General features: G+C 34.9%; 1 protein-coding gene and 1 non-coding gene across 2 annotated transcripts in view; both read right to left on the reverse strand.

Moving 5' to 3' along the window:
- ITGB8 (integrin subunit beta 8) overlaps positions 1-21,809 on the reverse strand; it is a 79,053-nt gene that overhangs the window by 23,365 nt on the left and 33,879 nt on the right. Inside the window, exons 4-6 of the mRNA XM_012781000.3 lie at positions 11,026-11,272; positions 9,456-9,621; positions 8,716-8,874 (exon numbers count right to left, since the gene is read on the reverse strand). Of these exons, the coding sequence (XP_012636454.1) occupies positions 8,716-8,874; positions 9,456-9,621; positions 11,026-11,272 (572 nt within the window). The remainder of the gene's footprint in view (positions 1-8,715; positions 8,875-9,455; positions 9,622-11,025; positions 11,273-21,809) is intronic.
- Positions 12,835-12,905, reverse strand: LOC142873196 (small nucleolar RNA SNORD56). Its single transcript, XR_012921239.1, has one exon. It is a non-coding gene; the product is annotated as a small nucleolar RNA SNORD56 (small nucleolar RNA).

The raw sequence follows: 21,809 nt of genomic DNA on the forward strand, positions 1-21,809 counted from the left end.
GAGGAATTATGGTTTTACTAGAGACATTTAAATTCTTCTCAAAATAACATCAATATCAATGTATTAAGGATATTTTATAGACACAATATCCATGAAAATTTATAAGTTAGAAAAATGAAGCAGGCTGAATTGAACATAGTACAAAAGGTGATCAGCCTGTCTTTAACGTTGGACTCAAAGTGATGCAATTGAAATATAATTTAAAATTCAAAAGTAGAGACACATTAGTGACAATCACATTCTGAGGCAAAATTTAGTCACAAGTATTAAAATGTAAATTTATGTGTGTATACATATATACCTATAAACACATACATATATATGCATATACATGTGACATATAACATGATATAGTATAAATTCTCTTTAGAAATAGAAAATCCTCTACTCAAATCACAGGTTTGTCACTTTACGACAAATACTCTCAGCAACATCCTCTGTAACATGTGAATGAGATCAGCCTTCCATGATTGCTGGCAAGACAAAAACGTAGTAGTGAACTAGTATGTGGACTACTTAGTGTAACTTCTTGCATACAGTAGGCACTCAAAAACTATAGCAATTATGATTTGTATTTCCAACTGCTTGTACAAAGTATATAGATCTTTCAACTCATCATTATACTTAATCTTTTTGTTGTCTGATATAGTATAAACGTATTTTACTTTGACAAATAAAACTATGTAGAGCCAACTGTGACATTCTTTGTGGTAGTGAGAAAGCTAGTGATGAGTAAAAGAACGGGAATAAAATTTAGTTTAGAAAATATGAGAAATCTGACAACTACGGAAATTGCTATCAAAAGTTATACAGATGCAGTATTGGTAAATTTTCTTTCTATACATGTTCTTCTAGAATTTAAAGGGATTGTCTCAAACAAGTTCATAACTAGATACCTATCAGAGAAATGATGTCAAACTTCTTTCACAGTAACCTCTGCCTGTTGGTTGGTACCTAATTGCATGAGCCAAAGATTACGTGACTGAGCCTAATTGGCATTATGTGATTCAAGTTCAAATTACTGCATAGTTGTTGCTCCCCACTGCATGCTCCATTGCTAATTGTGTTTTCTTTAAAGGAAAATTATGCTAAGCCATCTTGACGAACATTCCTGTATGTTGGCAACTATTTGAACTTAGTAAATGAGCTAAATTAAATAGTTTCACTTTTAGCGTAAGTTCTGTGACCCACATATGAAATTCATATATACATACATAAGATACAGCTTTGTGTTTAAAAATACTATCACTAACAAGAAGCCATAACAAATATTCTTTTATTTCTATATTGTCTATAATTGCTGTGATAGAAACAAATTTTCATGAGTTGCATTTAAATGTGATATGAAACCAATTTCTGAGGAAGCTTAAAAGCATTACCATATAGGTTTGCATAAGAAAAATTTTGCCCAGAGTAATTCTTGAGTATACAAGTTAAAAGTAATAGAAAAAAAACTTCTAAAATATAAATTCTGCCAGCTAAATTCTTGTTCCTTATTCCTAATAAAATACATAATCTTAAAATATATTCATGACAATTTGCATAATGCTAGTGAATTAAAGAAAACAAATAAAGGCAAGTAAATCTAGCTGTATTGGGAATATTTTTTTAATGGCAACAACTATTTTTTCAAAGAGTTTTGCTTTGACCAAACTAGTCACAGCTTGGCAAGCACTGACCCTTCTTAATTTTTAAAACTATTCATATTTTAAGGACAATTTAATCCATATGTTTTTAACCAGCTTATACTTAATTCACATAAAATCAGCATTTAAAGAATAGCCTAAAATGTAAGGAGCTTTTGAAGCCTTCCTAATCTCTTTCCCTCTTCCAAAAACAGGAAGCCACACTGACCAAAATATACAAAATTTACATCTAGAAAGTTCTAGTTTGGTCAGAAACTTAATAAGGAGGTTAGTTGGATTTTTAAGCTTAAAAGAACACATTTTTTGAACCCTAGAAAGAAACCTATTTCAAAAGAAAATTCAAGTGCCTTGAGACAGATTTTTAAGAATCACAAATGTGTAACGATGTTTAAATGAACCACTGTTGACAGGAGACCTGTGGATTAATGGCTGTCATCAAAGTCCTTTCCCTCTCCTCCATGAAGCGTCCTATCTTTTAAGTACTTTATCTTTTATGTCCTTTATTTCACTAGCAGGAGAACAAACTCCTTCTCAGCCAGCTTTCCCTTTCTGGTGACGTCACTGTTCCTGAAATCTAACTCCTCCTCTCCATAACCCACTACACGTTTCTCTAAACTCTGAAAGTAATTAATTGAGATAACAGGCATTCCAGGGGCAAAAGGGAGAAGGAACGCAATATGCCAAGATAGCTGCTAAGTAATTAGGCTGTGGGAAGTAACTTATAAATGTCAGAAGGAAAGAGGAGGTAAGAAGGATTCCTGGGGAGCAATTTCAGTTAAAGAGATAACCGTGTAGAGACGTACGGTGGAATTTTAATAATGCATATATCTAGGTAGATGAAAACTGTTTAGACTCTCTTTGTAAAAGTCAGACTTAAAATAAAAATTTTTATAAGATAATATAAAATCTGCAGTATTGAATATTGTAATGAGATATAAAAACCCAACAACTTAAATAAAATACTCCATTGTTTGGATTAGTTTTTAGACTTCCCTTTTTAGAGGGGACAAATAACATGGCAGCAATCTGATAGCCAAGATGTATTTAGAGATGAAACTTTAAATGATGTGTTCAGTCCACATCTATCCCGATGGCTGGTTTTCCATCTACAGTGATAACTACATAGGCCAGGGTTTCTCAACAGTGGGCCTATTGACATTTTAGGCTGGATTTTTTATTGTTGTTGTTGGGAAAGGCAATGCCCTGTGTATTGTGGGATGCTTGGTAGCATCCCGGGCCTCTACCCACGAGATGCCACTAGCACCCTCTTTCCTTAGCTATGACAGCCAAAATATCTCAGGACATGAAAATGTCCTCTGGAGTGCAAAATGTCTCCACCTGAGAACCACACCAAGAGCAGAGGCATCAACTCCTGGCTCTGCAATTATAAGCCGAGTGACACTGGGAGCTGTCATAACCTTCCTGCGATCTGGTTTCCATATGCATAAACCAGGTATAAATACTAGTATCTATTATACCTCTCAGAGTTACAATGGAGATTGAATAGGTCAGGTGTGAAGGCTTTTTACCATATCTATCATTCTGTAATTATTAAGCCCAGGTGAACAATGAGTAGGGCCCCATGTCCTGATGTCACACTGCTTGGTGTCTCCTGTAGGCACTGCTATGTAGGCATGTGGAACTGCAGATAAGGTTCTGATTCCTTTAGTGCTCTCTTTTCTCATTTATAAAATAGAAGTAAAGCAGTAAAGCAGTATCTACATCTCACTGGTTTGCTGGTTGGGGTTGCATGACCATAAAGGAACAGACACCATAGGACCGCTTAAGAAAAGACAGTTATTAATAATAGACTACTAATAAGAGACATTTGCGGGCCATTACTAAAGGATAGAAATGTTCTTGATATGCTGTGATTTACTGCCTCCCTTATTACCCCTTTGTCCCTGGCCTCGGAGGTGTTCGAGTTTGTGGCTCCTGCAAACATGGTGTAAGTGATCATCATAATTATTTAGTAAGGAGGGCATGGACTGACACTCTTTGTAAGTTTTTCAATAAGAGTAGCAACAAGAAGTTTTATGCTTAAATATGATTTAGCCAAAACACCTAATTCATTAGAACATTCCATAAATACTTTAATCAAATTTGAATTTCTATTGCATCACTTTTGCAAACTGTCATTTTATCTCATTTCAGAGGCACTACATAAGGAAAGGCAGGCTACCCTGAGCCTGGCACAGGTGATTTCTACATGCAACTTTTGCTTTTGATTAAAAAAATTCCAACTAAATATTGTTTGCAGAGATCATTTCCTGGCCACTTTTCTGAGAACATGAGATTCATTTAAATTAGGTCTCTTGTAAAATTACTATTGAAATGTTCTCACAATGTTTAGAATTTAAAACAATTCAGAAAATAGCAAGCTGAAATCAGGCATTTTGATAGTTTTTAAAAGCCCCATAAAAGGTAATAATACTTTTTTAAAAACTTCATATCAACTTAAAACTTTTTAGTTGTATTCCATGTCTGGCACAAAAAGAATTAGGATTTTTATTAGTCTATTTTTGAGACAAAGAGCCTGAAAAGCAAAAAAACAAAAACAAAAACAAAAACAAAAACAAAAAAAACCACATTTATCACTTTCTGAAGTTGAGGAGGCTATTTCTCAGTCACAGAGTAGCAAAAATAATTGCTTTACTAAAAGATTACAATTATCTCCTTAAATGGAATTATGTACAATATTGACATTAGTTATAAATGTTTTCCAGACTTTGAAAATACCAGGAATATCCCTTTCTGAAAAAAAGAGTGAAGCACTAAAATAAATGTTATAACTTTATGAAAGTTTGTTAACTCAGGTAGCTAAGTTATGGATTTAATTAGTTAAGTGTCTTTTTAAGCTCTCTTCATTTGTGGTTCTGGAAAAATTGAATATAATTCCAAGTAGTTGAGATTCATGGTAAAAAGAAAGCTTCTTAAATGGCATACTAAAAGTCAAGGACATGTTAAAATTTCCTGAAAAGAAGTACAGTGTGGATTTTAGCCATGAGGAAGACAAACTCTTCAGTAATGCTTAACATGCCTTCTGCACTTCTGTCTCAATACTCCAAAATGCTGATCCATTTGGCAACTAGTCTACCCAAATGAGGCTTTAGGGAAAGGAGTGAACTATGAGGCCAGTGGTAAGGGAATTTCAAGGAGGTGTATGATAGGAGTGACAAAGAGTCACAGCCCATCATGTAATGAGGCACATAAAAAGGTTATTTGGGAAAACACCAAGCCTCACCTAGTCAATACGTGAGAACAAATTGTGTGTCCCAGTGCATGCAATATGCATGGATGGAGAGATCTTGCCTTTCTGAATCACTCTCTTCAGGATTATGAGTCACCCCGACATCTGAAAATCCCATTGATAAGGGTCATCAGATGACCTCCACACCCTCACTCTTTGGTCTCCTTTCATTGTTTCTGAAGGTCGTGGTGCTATTCTTGGCTTCCGCCAAGGGGCGGGGTGAATGGTTTCTGGCCAGGCTCTCACTGAGGTTGGAAATAACCCTGGAGGAGCCGGGTGGGGAGACAGGGTGAAATTCCAGACCTTCAGTATTAAGGACCTATCTTCTACACCATTAATAACTTTTGTATCAACATCTATCATTTTAGAAAGAATGCCATACTTAAGAACTATCATTATTACTAGGTAAATTATAAAACTACATTTACTACTCATTTTTTTTTTTATTCTGGCCTTTGATCTTGAAGAAAGAGTGGTGGAAATGTATTTTGTTCAACGGTGAAACATCATTTGCTAACAGCCATATACAAATATGAACCATGTATAAACATAAGTTGTTTTAGATTATATTAATATATTGTTTTGTAATTTATGTAAGCCAAATCACCTGGGTTATATTCCATAAGTAAGACTGCAACTACAAAGTTAGAGCAGAAATTACACCAAGAACATCAATTCTCTATTTCTTCTACTTTTCAGTTGAGATACCATGGCAAACTGGCTAAGAATACAGAATTTTAATATGAGTGAATTGAAATAGATCCCAGCTCTGCAGGCAACTGATTTAACTTTTCTGACCATTAGTCCTTCTGTTTGTTAAAGAAAGAGAGTTATGCCTACCCAATAGAGTTGTTGTAAAGATAAATTTGATACTGTATGCAAAATGTTTGCTACAGTGTTGTCAGTTAATAGATACTCAAAAGCCTGGGGTTCACATTGACCTTCAAGAAATAACTATGTATACCAGCTATAGAACACTGTCCCATGTAATTTAGACATATAAAAGATCTTTTATCAATTATTTTCTTTTTTTTTTTTTTAAGACAGCATCTTGCTTTGCTGCCCAGGCTAGAGTGAGTGCCGTGGCGTCAGCCTAGCTCATAGCAACCTCAAACTCCTGGGCTCAAGCGATCCTACTGCCTCAGCCTCCTGAGTAGCTGGGACTACAGGCATGTGCCACCATGCCCAGCTAATATTTTCTATATATATTAGTTGGCCAATTAATTTCTATTTATAGTAGAGTACAGGGTCTCGCTCTTGGTCAGGCTGGTTTCGAACTCCTGACCTCGAGCAATCCGCCTGCCTCGGCCTCCCAGAGTGCTAGGATTACAGGTGTGAGCCACCGCACCTGGCCCAATTATTTCCTTTTATAATAAAAGAACCAGAGTCTTGAACCAAGAAGCTCAGATACCACTCAACATTACTGGTACTGGCTGCTGGAAACAAAGCCAGGAAGCAAAGTGTTTGATTACTTGTGTTACACAAATTTAAAAATTCCTCCATAATGGCCACATAGGAGAGGATGGAAGTTATTTTAAAATGAGCATTTAAATATACTTAGAGTCAAGGTAAAGGTGGCTTTAGATATAGAAAGGTTTCAAAGCAGTAGCACATCTTGTATACATAAACACATGGCTAAGAGATCAATCAAAATGCTTCAGCTTCTTTTGTTTTAGGGCAGAATGAAAGAGAGAGAATGAAAATTCTTAGGAAGAGGATCACTTAAAACATAGACCTGGGGTAACTGAAATGAAAATATTCTTCTCAGGTACTACTAACAAACACACTATACTCAACACCACAGCAGTGACACGTGGAAAGGTCATTCCTTTAAATACATGGAACAATGTCCAAGAAGGTAAAAGAAGGTCTCGATGTATTGTCCAATTTCCTGATATCCTAAGAACCCAAGCACTGTCTAAAATCCCACTAGAATTATATTTTATTTCCATAAAGTTCTATGACACAGTATATATCTAAAATTATGACAGCATTTCTTTGCCTCAGGAATCCTCCCTGGATGAGCAACAGCATCCTTTCAAATATAGTTATAGAGGGATGATTTCAGTGACTTGGCAAACCTTCAAAAGAATAATGCAATTTGAGAATAATGTCATTGTTATTTCTTCTTTAAAAAAAAAAATAAAAAGCTCTCTTTGTCTCACAATAGAATAGTTCTTCCTTTACTCTCCTCTGCTCCCCAATAAATAAATTAGAGCTCTAGTTCTGACCTAAAGAGGTTAAATAGAAGGAAGAATAGATAAGAAATGACTAAGTAGGTGGGTCTGCCAAAGTCAGATGAGTCTGAGTAGAAGAGCATCAGCAAAGGGGAAAACACCATGGGAATAACACCAAATCTTAGACTTTTAAATTCAAACTTCTGTTATCTTTTAAAATATTTACATTTTGAGACCACTTTCAGGAAACTAAATTAAACAAGGGTTGAACTTGTTTTATATGATAATACAATTGCCCCTCCAGACTTTCAATCAGTCTGACAGGGTATTCCAGGGTAATTGGAGGTCTGTTTAAAATTTGCATATGAGAGTCACACAAATTTTAGCATAATTTATATGCTTCTAATACTGTGGCTCCCAAACTATGTGTGAGGTGCCTTGGAGCATAGGAGCACACTGCCAAGGGTGGCACAAAATAGTTTATATTTTCAAGGGAAACACAGTGACACTCAGAGTATGTCAGGTACCCATGAACTACTGGTTTGAGGTAATTCACAGTTTTAACATTACGATTGGCTCTATTTCTTTAAATGATACCATATCTTTGTCAAGCTGGTCAACTCAAAAACCAGTGTGGAACAGAAAATGAGGGTGGCCACATCTAATCTGATTATAAGGTTTGAAAAGTTCCCATAAATAAGTTATTTACTAAAACTGATAAATCTCTCTCTCTCTATTTGATTTATTGGTATATTTTTTCAACTCATTACTAAATTGTTAGGATACAAATAATTAAGTTATTTGCATCTAATTACTTAAAAAAACAGAACTGTTAGGTATTTCTTTTGGCCTAAAGGCACCAGGGGAAAAAAATCACTGAGCCACTAGGGTCCCATGAGTTGAGAAAGTTTGAGTCCTTCTGTTTTAACACTTGCAAGAATATATAAACGGGTCAACATCAGAAATGATGCTTTGTGCTGTTGATTTTTCCCATCAAGAGTTAACTAATGCCAGGAAAGACATGATTCTAGAAGATTCTATTTAAATGTATGATTCAGAGCTTACACTAACCCTCAGGAAGCAACTCAGATATCTAAAAAGAGGCTCTAAACATAGATAAGCTGCAGAGGGAAGAAGTGAGATACCAAGTAAAGAAATTCTGCCTTTTTTTACTGTTTTTTTTTTTTTTCCTAGTCTCTATTTAGTTTCTACCTACTGTGCTACAAGGTGTCCTAAAGCCAAATACACTTTTCTTACAGTGGTGCCTTAGGATGTTTGTAGATATCAACACTGTAGAACTAGTCTCTTGGTACAAAGCAAAGGCATCCTTTTATCTCCTTTCAAGGTCCTTGAATTACATAAAAAGTAAGATCTTATATCATATTTGTTTTCCAAAATGATACAGTGCTTTGTAGTTCATCAGAGAGTCAGCTACTAGAGTTATCTAAGTATTTTAGCCAAATAGTTCATTGATCCACATTTATAGATTGCATTGTTCCACAACTTCTCTCTCATAGCCTATCCTGGTTCCATATCTTGCTTTTTAAGATAATTTCTTGGTACAAGAACAGCTGAATTGCCAATTCAAACTTGTACTTTAACCAAAAGAGTCATGGCTACTAAGGGGCTATTGTTTCATTACCATGGTTGTTGACTTGACGTAGACGTTGTTTTTCAGATGGCAGTTTCCGTCATTGGGCACCACTATGCCTGCCAATTTGCTATCAAGAGCAAGATGAGATGTCTGATCTGTCATCACCAGCAGCAATCTTTTAGCTTCTTTTCGCCATCCAATGTGACTCTGAAAAGAAACATGCAATTAGGCTTTGTACAATAACATACATCTGTCCTGTGGTCTTTCCCTCAAGTCAACGTTAAGCTTGAGTTGGTGAACATAAGTCAGGCTAGAACAATGTGTATAAGTACTATGCTGCTTCATAAATAGCATTAGCTTTTATTTGTATATCCTCTGTTTCCCCTCAGCCATTTGTTCCTGGCTAGAGTGTTTTCGCGTTCCACTGGAGGAAAAATAAGCCAGGTTACGGAGTAGGACAACAACCCAATGTGAGTAGGACAACAGTCTACTTCTGGTTCTCCCATGGAGTGTGGTGCATGCAAAGAGCAGCCCTTGTGGAAAGGATTTCCACGTGCATAAGCTATTCTTTCCCTTTTATCTTTTCCTATTTATAGACCTTTTCCCAATTTAGCTCCTCTGTCCCAACACACACCAAAAAATAAATAAATAAATAAATAAATAAAATAACCTTGGTCACGAGTAAGAGATAGGAGAAGAATGTATTCTTCTCCACTAAGTTTTCACTCCATAAACAAAAGAGAAAGTAAGAGTTTTGAGCAAACACTTAATAATGTGAAACCTCTTACCTCACAGACAGCTGCCTGAAGCATGGCATCAAAACCTCCTTCTGGCGTATCTATGTTCCCAGAGATCTTCTGTCTGTGAACTGCCTTCTCAAACTCGGTGATGTTCTCCGTCAAAGACAGCACATGGATGTATCCGTGGGGAGGCATGCAGTCCAAATTGTAGTCACTACATGAGAAAAGAAGAAATGCAAAGTCTATTTTGTTAAATTCCTTAAAAGTTCCAGAATGCTACTAATAGTAAAAATGTGTCGTTGTGTGAAAAGAGTGTGTTTATACATATACAGCTTTTACTTTTTTTTTTTTTGGCCAGGAAATTTCGTGGAATAAAAATCTATACTTATACAATTAGAGAGAAGTTCAATATTGGTGACTGTTTTCTTGTAACTAGGAAATAGGACAATAAGCATTTGGTGTTCAAAAAAATGAAGAAGATTAAACGTTTCTTTAATATGGTACAAATAGGGGTTTCAATATGCTAATCTGCAATGTGAGTTTTTAAGAGGAAATATAAATATTTGGAGTGATTTCTTATCACAGGTGATCGTGGAATAACTGAGAAATACTTTTTTTGGAAAATGTTTTGGGGAATTTAGTTGAAATACATTATTGTTTGATCTCTTTTAAAATAATATACTTATTCTTAAAATGATGTTCAGCATAGAATTATTGATAAACAATCAAAATTCATTAAAATTATTTTGAGAACTCCATGATATTCCAGAAAGTGAGAATCATTCTTCAGGTGTTCAACGGAAAGGCTCATGAAATTTCATTAGGGGATTTATCAGTCCTGTCTGGTACAACAGATAACAGAGTTGTTTTGATGAATTGGAATATATATCGTAAGGTGATCTGAACAATTTGTGAAAGTAGGAAAGATGTTAAAATAAAATGTCTTATAATAAAATAACTATATAGATTTATTTCTCTGAAAATTCACAGGCTAATGACAATATTGTGTGAGAAACTTACAGTTTTAGGGTAAGTTCTTTCATGATTGCGCATGTGCTATATAGCATGAGAATTCCAAAATGGTTTTTAAAAAGATTCTTTCTAAGCAGTCGGATTCTTATCTTTTGACCCACTCTCCATGTGATATATGAGCTTTGTTTGCAGTCACATCGGAAAGAACATAATTATACACAGTCACAATATGGTAATGGGAAGACAGATGCAGTATTGGCAAAGTAAATACTTTGATATGTGTCAAATCTTAATTCAACAAATTTGGACCAATCAAAAAGGAAAAATACAGAATTTCCAAAGAGGTATTTATATACACAGAAACCTAATTATGGGAGGTTTGTTCAAAGTTACAAATATTAGGTAGGGTATTTTTGTGTGTGATAAAAACTGAATGAATGATATTTTAATAAATAAAAAATAAAAAGCCCCAATCTACAGATAATCTCACAAGTTTTCAGATAGGAACAAATCTCTTCCCCCAATATTTTTAATTCTTATTGTATAAGACAAAAATATGAAATTTGGTAAGTTCTTTATATAAAAACAAAGTGAAATTTTATGAGACAAAAATTCATTTAGCATTACCACTTCAAATATTAGATACCTGCATTGATTATGAATCCTTTCAGGGTGAATGCTAATGTACGGTGAAACTGTTTTATCAACATATGAGCCAAATCCAAGGCGGAAGTCATGGGAGAAAAATGCCATTTTTCTTGATAAATCATTTCCAACGGAATTTAATTTTTCTATATTATTGTGCATTGAGGCTGAGACATCAACCAAATAATAAAGATCCACAGGATACTTCTTCAGAGGATGAATTTTCAGCATAAAATTAGCTTCCGCTCCTAGTTGAAAGAAGCAAAGACATCATGTAGTCTTCATTTCAAACATTTCAGGATAGGCTGTCAATAATGTAGACACATATTAGGAACTAGCATGATTATCACAAATTTGCACATAATAAGATTTAGAATATTCTGGTATAATTATAAGGCAATTGGAAAATCATACCAATTTATTAGTCTTCAAATTCTACAATGCATTTCTCATTTCCACAGGCTCAATTTAGACATGATAATAAATGGACCAGCTCAATATAAATGTAATAGGGCATCATCCTATGAACATGTGTTGCCCTTAGTAGCTAGAATAGCACAGCTCAAACCAGCCAGCGGCACTCTATCTCAGGAGAGCGGAGGTGGCTAGGCTTGTGGACCAACTTGAGGAGAACCAAAAAGGTTATCTTAAGAAAAATTACCTCTTATGTAGGTGTAAATGCATTCTTTTGGGTTAAGGTGTATTTACATATGATATGGGAAAACTCTGGTACTGGGTACTACATTAACCTATTCTAAATAATTAGTACTTCTTCATGAATTTGTTAAGATTCTTCCCATCAGTTAGCTAAGAGAAGGAACAAGACAGTGGGCTTAAAGAACGGTACCTAGGGCTATGCCGCAGGGAAGACCCGGAGAGTGGAGAGGGCAGCATTTGTCCAAACACACAGTGGGTGTTCAAGAAACGGATGTTGAAGAGGGGTCACAGAACAAGAAGAGAAGGTCACCACAAGGACAATGTCGAGAGCCCCCTTAAGGACAACTATCTGCACTGCAGTTTTATTTAGTTCTCTTTCACATCATTATTTGATACAAGGACCTGGTTATCCCTGTAGCACTCTACAGACTTAGTAGCTCTACTTTTAATTTTAAGTATATGGTGAAAAGTTATCTATTTAAATGTGGGCAATTTATAATTTGTGAACTTTACTTTTTTAAATAATAAAGCAAATGCTTTGCAAGTTACTAATTATTTGTCCATGGAGAATATTTTGAGTGGAAAACATTTTTTTTAATAAACATCAATGTGTACACATAGTAAGCTTGATTTACTTATTATAATGGATCAAACCATATTTTTGGCATTAATGAGCATAAAAATGGCAATATTTCCTTTCAAATTATTTTACAAATCAAATGTTTTTCAGCCAAATTACCTACTGTATGCAAAATAATAAAGTTTTACTGGTATATAATAATAATTAGGGAGAAAAGGGCCACTCATTCCTAATTTGCCTTTATGTGCAGGAAACACTTTTAGTGTAACATTCCTGGCTCAAGTTTGGAGGGAGAAATAGGCCCACTCTCTTATTCCTTCCCTTTAGGAACTGCCTTCAGAGAATAAGTACTGTGTTCTGCCCTGCTTTAGGCCTCTGGTGACAGAAAGCCTGGCCCTATTGGGAGTGTTCTGCAATTGGGGTGGAGACAATAAATTCAGGAAAATGTTAGAAACTGGTACCCAGGGCCAGATCCATGAAAAATAGAAGGAGAACACAGTTGGGTAATGTGGTTCATGTGCAGGGGCTTGAAACTTACTACGTAGGATACACGGGTTACCATTGTTTCTCTTTTCACTCAGATCCAAAGTATCAACACTCACAAGGTGAACTACTATTAATGAAAAATACTGCCATCGTTGCAGATTTTTAAAATTTTATACATTGTGTAGTTGTTTTTTTTAACTGTTGACTTGGGCATATGGCTAAAGGCCTTAGGCACCAGCCGCATGGTATTTTTATCTTGGTGAATCACTGCAGTTTATGGTGGCTCTATCTAAAGATGAATGGCGATCTGTTTTCACGGAGTCGTTGCTAGATGTACCAGATATTCAGCATATTGTGCAGGGGCCTCAGCAAAAGTATGGGTTGGTGACCTCAGCAAACAAGCAGAGTCTGTGTAGCTTCAGCAAAGACACAGGCCTTGGAGGTCTCAGCATTCAGGCTGCTCCAACTGAATGCTAGCCACACAGAGGCCCTCAGATGACTGCAGCTGCTCAAAGCCTCGCAAGCAAATTCTGGTCTCACTTTAGCAAAGAGGAGGGCTGTGGGCCTTGCCAAATGGTCAGGGTTTGAGGGTGTAAGTGGCTGTGGCTTGATTTGGGATTACACAGATACTGACTTTAGCACATACACCTGGGTCAGCTGAAGACCTCAGGATGGCTGATGCCTCAGTAGAGAAGTTTTCAATAAAAGGGGAATGAGAATCTTTCCATACACAGGCCTTTTAGTCATTGCTGGGGAGAACAATAACCACTGCTTTTACACGGCAAAGGCCCTGAACCTCCTGCGAGGTTCTAGTTTTAATTAGTGAACTCAAGGTAGGTAGCCCTAGATAGGCTGACCCCAAATCCTACTTTGCTTGCTAAGGAGGAAACTGAAAGGGTCAAGCTTGGATTTCTATGTTTTGCCCATGAATTTGGGACATTCTCCGTAATGTGCTCTCAAGTTGGCTTTGGATTGTATAATAATACATAAGGGAGGAAACTTCTCTTGGAGGCAGGTTATCTAGGCACCAGTATTCCATAGTACGAGTAAGTAGAAATACCTTTTCATGGCAATGTGGATACTGTGTCCCTAGTTAAAATCTCCACTTAAAGTTTTCATGTAATCTCATTGTAGAACCACTTATAAACTATATTGGACAAGGTGCCTGGGCATCATTTATGTTGAGAAATGGAAGACAGTATGGGACACGGGCTTAGAGTGACCTTGGAAATTATTTGATTAATGAAGTCCATAACCCATTTCATGGTCTCCTGGCAATTCTTCACTTCTCACCAGTGGTTGTGGCATTATTACCAAAGGAAATATAGTTGACATGGGGATGTGGCTACATGAGAGTGACAGCAGAACTGTCCTGATAGACCACTGATCTCTTCCCTGAAGGGGGCAGCACCTTTAGGCTCACCAAGTGCTTAATGGCTACATCCAGTGGTTTATTAATAAAACAGAGTGTGGGAGCAATGGGGAGGGAAGAAAAATGAGCTGATTGTGCCTCTTTTTCCTTTTTCCCACATACAATGAACCCCCTAGAATAACCCTCCTTCCACATTCACTCCTCCGCAGGGATAATATACAACTTACAAAGCAATTTCACCTATTAGGAAGTATTTTATTAATGTTTCACAATCTATGTTCAATGTACTTCTATTATTACTTTAAAACTATCCGGGCTATCTCAACTATCAGATGTCATTAAATTATAGTCAACTGGATTTGTTATCTAGGCAAGAGTAAGCTTGAACCAGAGAGTACTCTCCAAATATTTTTAGTTGTGAGGTGCCATGGGTTAGTATTGATATTGAATATTAATCAAAGACGTAAGCCAATGAGCCCTTTTAAAATTTCACATTAAGTTAATTATAGCTGCTCTTGTCATTTTAGAGGTTTTGGGTGTTTAAGATAAATGGTAATGATTATCTACATTTCTGGTATCTTTCTTTACCAGTCTCAGAAAGTAACCTAAGTTAATTTTCTACAATGGGAAATGAGATTCTGGTAATGACTAAGTTGTTTTCCTGTTCAAATACTTTGTTGCCATGGCACAAATACTTCTTTTCAACAGCTTTCTATTTTTGGAGTACAGGTAAATGTGAAGAATCTATTTGGCTATGCGTTTATATCTTTAAAATATCATCCAATTCTCCTGGATGCAGAGCTAATTTTCCTTTTTTTCTGGAACTCAAATCACATTATCTCACCATTTTAAGTCTTTTGTTCTTGATTAAACACTCAATTCTTACCACTAAACATTGGTGATGAATGGTTAAGGCCAACTCTGAAGGAAATAGCTGTAACTGACTATAATTTGGGGTGGACCATAATATTTCCCCCTTTTTTTTTCTTTCTTTATGGATGTAGAATTTCTAACATAAGGCAGAATCAGGTTAGTTTTAACACTGTAGTTCAAACTCATTACTGTTGACCCGTTAAAGGGTTTAAGAGTGGGGAATTTGGTAGTTTAGTCTTCAATTTCTTTGCATATCATCCATCAAGTTAAAAATTTCAAATTAACTCCTCTGGCATGCCAGAATGTTCCTAGCCACTATAGTCCTTCTTGTCTTTTGCCTGGATGAGTTCCATAATCTCTTCATTTGTCTACCTCTGTAGTCTCATTTTCCTGCAATCATTACCTATGCCACTGAGTCCATCTTTTTAAAACTCAAAATTGCGTATGTCACTCCCTGTTTAATATTTTCTATTAGTATTCCATCAGATGGGTAATGCACAAAGGGCTAAATATGGTGGATTAAAGTGCCTCCACAATCTTGACTATATGCCTTTAGCTCTAGCAAAACTGCTTATAACTGCTTATAAGTTCCTCACATATATCCCGCAAATACATACTCCTATGCCCTGCTATGTTCCTTCTGCAGGTGGTGTCCTAACCTCCTCTTCTTCATGTAATTACCACTTCAAGACACTGCTCAGTAATCTGCTCCTCCCTAGAGTGGGTTGAGCATCCCTCCTCTGTGTTTCCATGGCAACTGAGACATACCACCATTATAACATTTACCATATCATTATGAGATTCTAGGCTAGGCATCTTTAACTTTTGTTGGAGGCTAAGAGCTACTAAATGAGATAATCTATGTAAAGTATTTACCATAGTATGGGGTACACAGTAAATACATATGTATTTGTAATTATTACCATTAGTACTACTATAATAGATTTTAAGCAGCATTAGGGTAAGAACTGTTTCTTCATCTCTGAAGCCTCTGTGTTTGGCACATGTGTAGTCATTCATAAATGGTTTATAACTAAACTATATTTGAAGCACATTTTGGTACATTTCAAAAGGCCCACGTATTTACTGCAGAATGAAGCCAGTAACTAGGAGTTCCTTCTCACAGTGTAGGAAGAAATTCCATAGGTTTTCTCTAAGAGAGAAAGAATATCATGTGGCCCCCAATGTTCCTGCCACCACTTATGTTATCTCCAGGAAAGCTTCATCCTCATACCTTTTGAGATTCCAAAGATTCAGATCCTTGTTCCCTTCTATTAACTTCAAAGGGAAGAAGTGAGTCTGTGACACAGAATTAGAAAGATGAGTTGCAAGGGAGTCTACAACCTGCTTAGAACTATTGCCAGTGATTGGCTTGAACAGCACAAAGAATTAAAAGTGGTAAAAATGAGTTTTTAAACTACTCAACTAATGGTGTGAGCATCTCTGATGTCCTGCTACAACAAGCATGACTGGACACTAAGAAAAGATAACTAAAAAAACGTTCTGCATAAGATGAAATTGAAAAAAAAAAAACATAGGAAAATGTGGTTCCAAACAAAAAGCCAAAGAACCAGGAAAACAACTCCCCCAAATCAACCCTGACAATAAGCCAATCTCTGTTTATTATATTTGAACAGGGGGAGAAGGGTCCCCACAAATGAGCCTAGTTTAGGACAGCAAGGTACAGACTATAGCACAATTCTAAATTTTGTGGGAAAGAAAACAAGGGATGATGCCAGGAGTAGAGTCAAAGTGTGTGAGTTTCTGGTATTTTCTGTTGTGTTTTTTTTTCCTTTTTAATTTTGAAATTAAAGAAAAGTAATATATATGTGAAAATCTTACTAAATCTATACTAAATTAAAGGAATTTTTCTTTCAATTTTAAAATGAATCAAGTTGGAAACATTTTTTAAGTTAGTGAAGTATAGATTAAGCTAATCTTTATCATATATATTTGTATTATTTCTGAATCAGAATTAAAGAATTCCTTTCTCTCTCCTACCTTCCTAAAGATTTAATTTCAGTGTCCTTAGGGAACATCAACTAGGATTAGTAGTCTATTTATGTTATAATTTTTCCATAAGATTGATATGTAAAAGGAAGGAAGGGTATAGTTTAAAAAATGAAAAGTAAAAGTCAGTTTTTTCAGTCTCATTTAAAATATTCAATTTAAAATATAGTCCTATCAGTATTCTTCAAGAAATCTATTCTGTATATGATGTAATAAAAATGTCCATGAAAAGTGAAAAATTCTTAAAAGATACTACATTGAAAGTCGTGAATTTTATCAGATAAGAATAAAGTGATAATCTATAAATAAATCAAAGCCAACGGTGTGCATGTCAAGCCTTCAACTTCTATGTGTCTCATGGTGGGAAGAACTTTTGACATCATCGAGTCATGTTTCTATATATCTGGAGTTGGTAAAATATAGCTTTATATATCATGCTCCAAAGCTGGTATAGCTTTGATATCCAAATTCATTTTTTAGTGAATTTATTTTCAATTTAATTTAATAAAATATTTGCCATCTTTTAGGATTATAAAGTATAGTTCTGCCATGAAGGAGCTCACAAAGATGACTTACACACAATAGATAATTATGCTAATTTGCATACAGGAATTTAAATAGTAGTGAGAAATGTAATAAAATCAGGTCCCATAATGACTGATATAGAATTAAGAGTTTCTCCCTTCACTCTCCTACTCCCCATGATCTCATCCCTACTGCCTTCACTTAGCATCTCCTGTTGATATCTCCTGCTTCTCTTCCAGCCCCAAGCCCTATCTCTTCCCTGAGCTTCAGCCTCACCTAGCTATGCCTCTACCTCAACTTACGATGTCCCAGTTTGAACGCGACACCACTCCTTACACGGGGAGCAGGTTCCTTACCTCTGCAAGTTACTTGAGCCAGATCCCAGAGTCCATCCATAGCCCATCAATCACCATCTTCTGTGGATTCTATCTCCCCATTCTCTCTCAAGCCCATTCAGCTTTCTCCTGCCTAGTTACCAATATCATTGCTTGTCTAGAGCACTGAAACAATGTGCCAACTTTTGAACTGTTAATCTATAGTTTCAGCACATGAAAACATCATTATATCTACAAAAGAGTCGCAAGATAAATTCACTGAAGTGTATAAATTATATGTAACATATCAATAAAAAAGATACAATTTATAATTTTTAAATATCAAGTATTTTAAAAAGATCAAGACATTTTTAAGAATATAGTCATATTTATTAGAGATAAATAATATATGATAAGCTCCATATATGATAAGCTGTTGAAAATTAGCATTCAATTGGAAAAATATTTGCATGGAAACACAAATCACACAAAAAAGAGAAAGATAAAGATGGTTAATAAACTTAGCCAAAAGGTTCAACTCTTGAGTACTAGGAAAAAGGCAAAAGAAAATAACTAATAGGCTAGTTACAGTTAACAAAATGAAAACATTAAAAAGAATGAGCACAGGTATGGTTGACTCATGAAAAGCTAAACTACATATTTTTCTTGTGAATAATATAATAAAAACCTAACTAAATTTACATAATTTGACTTAGCAAATCTACTTTCTGGAATGTATCCTAAATAAATATGCTGTTATATACAAAGATACATGTATAATAAATTTCAATACAGATTTGTTTTAAAAGGTGCATTTGAATTTGATTGGGATTTTTTTTTACATTTATTGATACACTTAGATTTTTTAGATTTATAGAATATGTTTATAAAAAACTGTCATTGTTATTATATTATCTTCCTATTCGGGAACATGAAATTCTTCATTTATTCATGTCTTCCTTTAGTAGCAATGGATCTTATACATTTTTTTTTTAAGTTTATTCCTAGACAGTTTACATTTTAGGTTGCTAAAATTCAGTAGTTGGTTTTAGTTGAACTGCTTGGATTTTCTAGGAATATATATAATAATTTTGCTTTATTTTTTCCAAAATGTTTATAACTTTTATTTCATTCTTTTATCTAGTTTTGCTTATGTAAAGCTTCCAAAAGGATCTTAAAATATATTAAGGAAGTATTCTTCAATTTTGGCTTTGCCAGGAATGGGCACTAAATTTTATTGAATGATTTTTCAGCATCTATGAAGATAACAATATGTTTTATCTCTTTTTAGCAAACTACGATCATAAAAATACATTAATTCCAAAAATCAACTACCTTTGGTTTTCTAGCATAACCCCATTTTTTTGTGATATAATATATTCCTTCAATATTTGAATGAATGTGAAACATTTCTTTCTATGAATGCATTTAGAACTAATGCCGTTAGGGAATATTTCTTATTCTTTTAGCGGTTATAAATATAAACATGTATTTTTTTTTTTTTTTTTGAGACAGTCTCACTTTGTTGTCCAGGCTAGAGTGAGTGCCGTGGCGTCAGCCTAGCTCACAGCAACCTCAAACTCCTGGGCTCGAGTGATCCTTCTGCCTCAGCCTCCCGAGTAGCTGGGACTACAGGCATGTGCCACTATGCCCGGCTAATTTTTTATATATATATATATCAGTTGGCCAATTAATTTCTTTCTGTTTATAGTAGAGACGGGGTCTCGCTCTTGCTCAGGCTGGTTTTGAACTCCTGACCTTGAGCAATCCGCCCGCCTCGGCCTCCCAAGAGCTAGGATTACAGGCGTGAGCCACAGCGCCCGGCCTAAACATGTATTTTTTTAACTTCTTATATATTCTTAAGTCTCTTAACATTCTCCTTCTTCTTTAGTCAGTTTTAGACATATATATATTTCCTGGAAAATTATCTATATTATCAAGATTTAAACATTTTACGATAGATTTTTATGCTTAATATTTTCTTAATGTTTTATTTTCCAATAACTCTTTCTGTGGTTATAGTTTTATAATTAGGTTATTTGACTTTTGTTCTCTTTTTTAAATTAGGTTCACCAACTTATCTCTTTTATTGGACTTTAAAAAAAATCAGCTCTTGGATTAATATATTAATTTTGTTCTTTTATTTCTGTTTTGCATTTCATTATTTTTTTTTAACTTATGAACTCCTTCCCCTTGTTTTCTTATAGTTATTTTGTTTTTGTTGTTTCTCTATCTTCGTTTGGATGCTTAGTGCATCTTTATCCAGTCTTCTATAATAATAAAAGTATTTAAAGTTTTGAATTTTCCTGAGAACAACTTCAGTCACATGTAATATATTTTGATGTGTGTTTTAATTTTTTTTTCTTAAGGCAAATAACTAGTAGCAATGATGTGTGTTTTAATTGTTATTATTAGTTTATGACTAGTGTTTCAATTTATTCTTGGAGATAGAATTATTTAGGAGGGGCTTTTCTGAATTTTTCTGCTATTTGATATTTGTTTTTCCTTTTTCATTGATTATATTTAAAATTTTGTTGCACTGTACCCATAGATATTGGCATAAAAAACAGTTTTTACTCTTTGGAATTGAGTTTTGTCTAAAATGTGATCAAATTCTAAAAATATTCCATGGGCTTTTGAAAATATTATTTTATATATCAAGTGCTATAAACTGAATTGTGAATTGTATCCCCCTCAAAATTAATACATTTATTGGAGCTCTAACCTCCAATGTGACAGACAGTACTTAGAGATTGGGCCTCAGGGATATAATTAGGTTTAGATGAAGTCATGAGAATGGGTCTCTCATGATAGGATTAGTGTCCTTCTAAAAAGAGATTGTGGAGAGCTTACTTTCTCTCTCTGCCCTGTGAAGACACAGCAAGTCAGGAGGAGAACTCTCACTAGGAATTGAATCTGCTAGCACCTTGATCTTGGACTTCCCATCCTCTAGAACTGGGAGAAAATAAATTTCTATTGATTATGCTACCCGATATATACTATTTTATTATAGCAGCCAAACATACTAAGACACTAAATTTTTTAATTAGGTTTAACTGTTCTATTGTATTATAAATTATATAATTCTTATTCACTTCATCTGTATATATTAAATGGTAGGTTATTCAATTTTCCAATTCTGAAAATCGTTTTGAAGGAAAATGAAGAGTAAAGAGGCAAGAATCTAGAATATGGAAAGAAAGATTTGTAACAAAGATGATATTAGCAACTTACCCTCGAATTTAAGTGTGACTTGGGGAATATCTGAGTCAGAAAGTGAAAATATAATTGAGTTACACAGGTGATACTGTTAATATAGCCTGAAAGGGGGCAATGGCCTGGAATAACATCCTCAAGAATCTTGTGGATGAACAATGGGAAAGACTGCAGATGACGGTGCTGCTGGGGATATGGAAATGTATAAGAAATTGGGGATTTTAGCAGTAGTCTCAGAAGACTCAGATAGGTTCATATAGATTAGAAAAACTGAAATAAGAAAACCTATCAGAATAACAGGAAGAGAAAGACGTAGCATTAAAGATGGTTGGGCAACCGTAACATTAAATGGCTTTATGCAAGAGAGAAACATGTGTAATTATGGGTATACCTAAGGGCAGAGTTCAGTGGACATACTGAATTAGGATTAGGTGAACAAGAGCATATAATTTTTGTTTCTCCCTCTCTCTTTCCCTTTTCTCTAAAAAAGAACTCGTTAGCCAGTCTAAATCATTTTTTGCTATAGAAGGTGGCAAGAGCTGTAATCTTACCAACATAATTACTTTCATATTTTTATATCCATTTCCAACTGTTGCTTACATGCATCCATACTGGGCTGTATCATTATTTTATATGGTAAAGAGCACATTTTTAATTGGAAGTTGGGAATGTGTCTAGGGCCAAGAAAGAAATGGACTTTGTTTTTCTGGTAATCAAAGAGTCTGGAAGAAAAACTTAGCTTTGGAATGGAA

This window comes from Microcebus murinus, chromosome 9 (assembly GCF_040939455.1).
Source record: "Microcebus murinus isolate Inina chromosome 9, M.murinus_Inina_mat1.0, whole genome shotgun sequence".
NCBI classification, from domain to species: Eukaryota; Metazoa; Chordata; class Mammalia; order Primates; family Cheirogaleidae; genus Microcebus; species Microcebus murinus.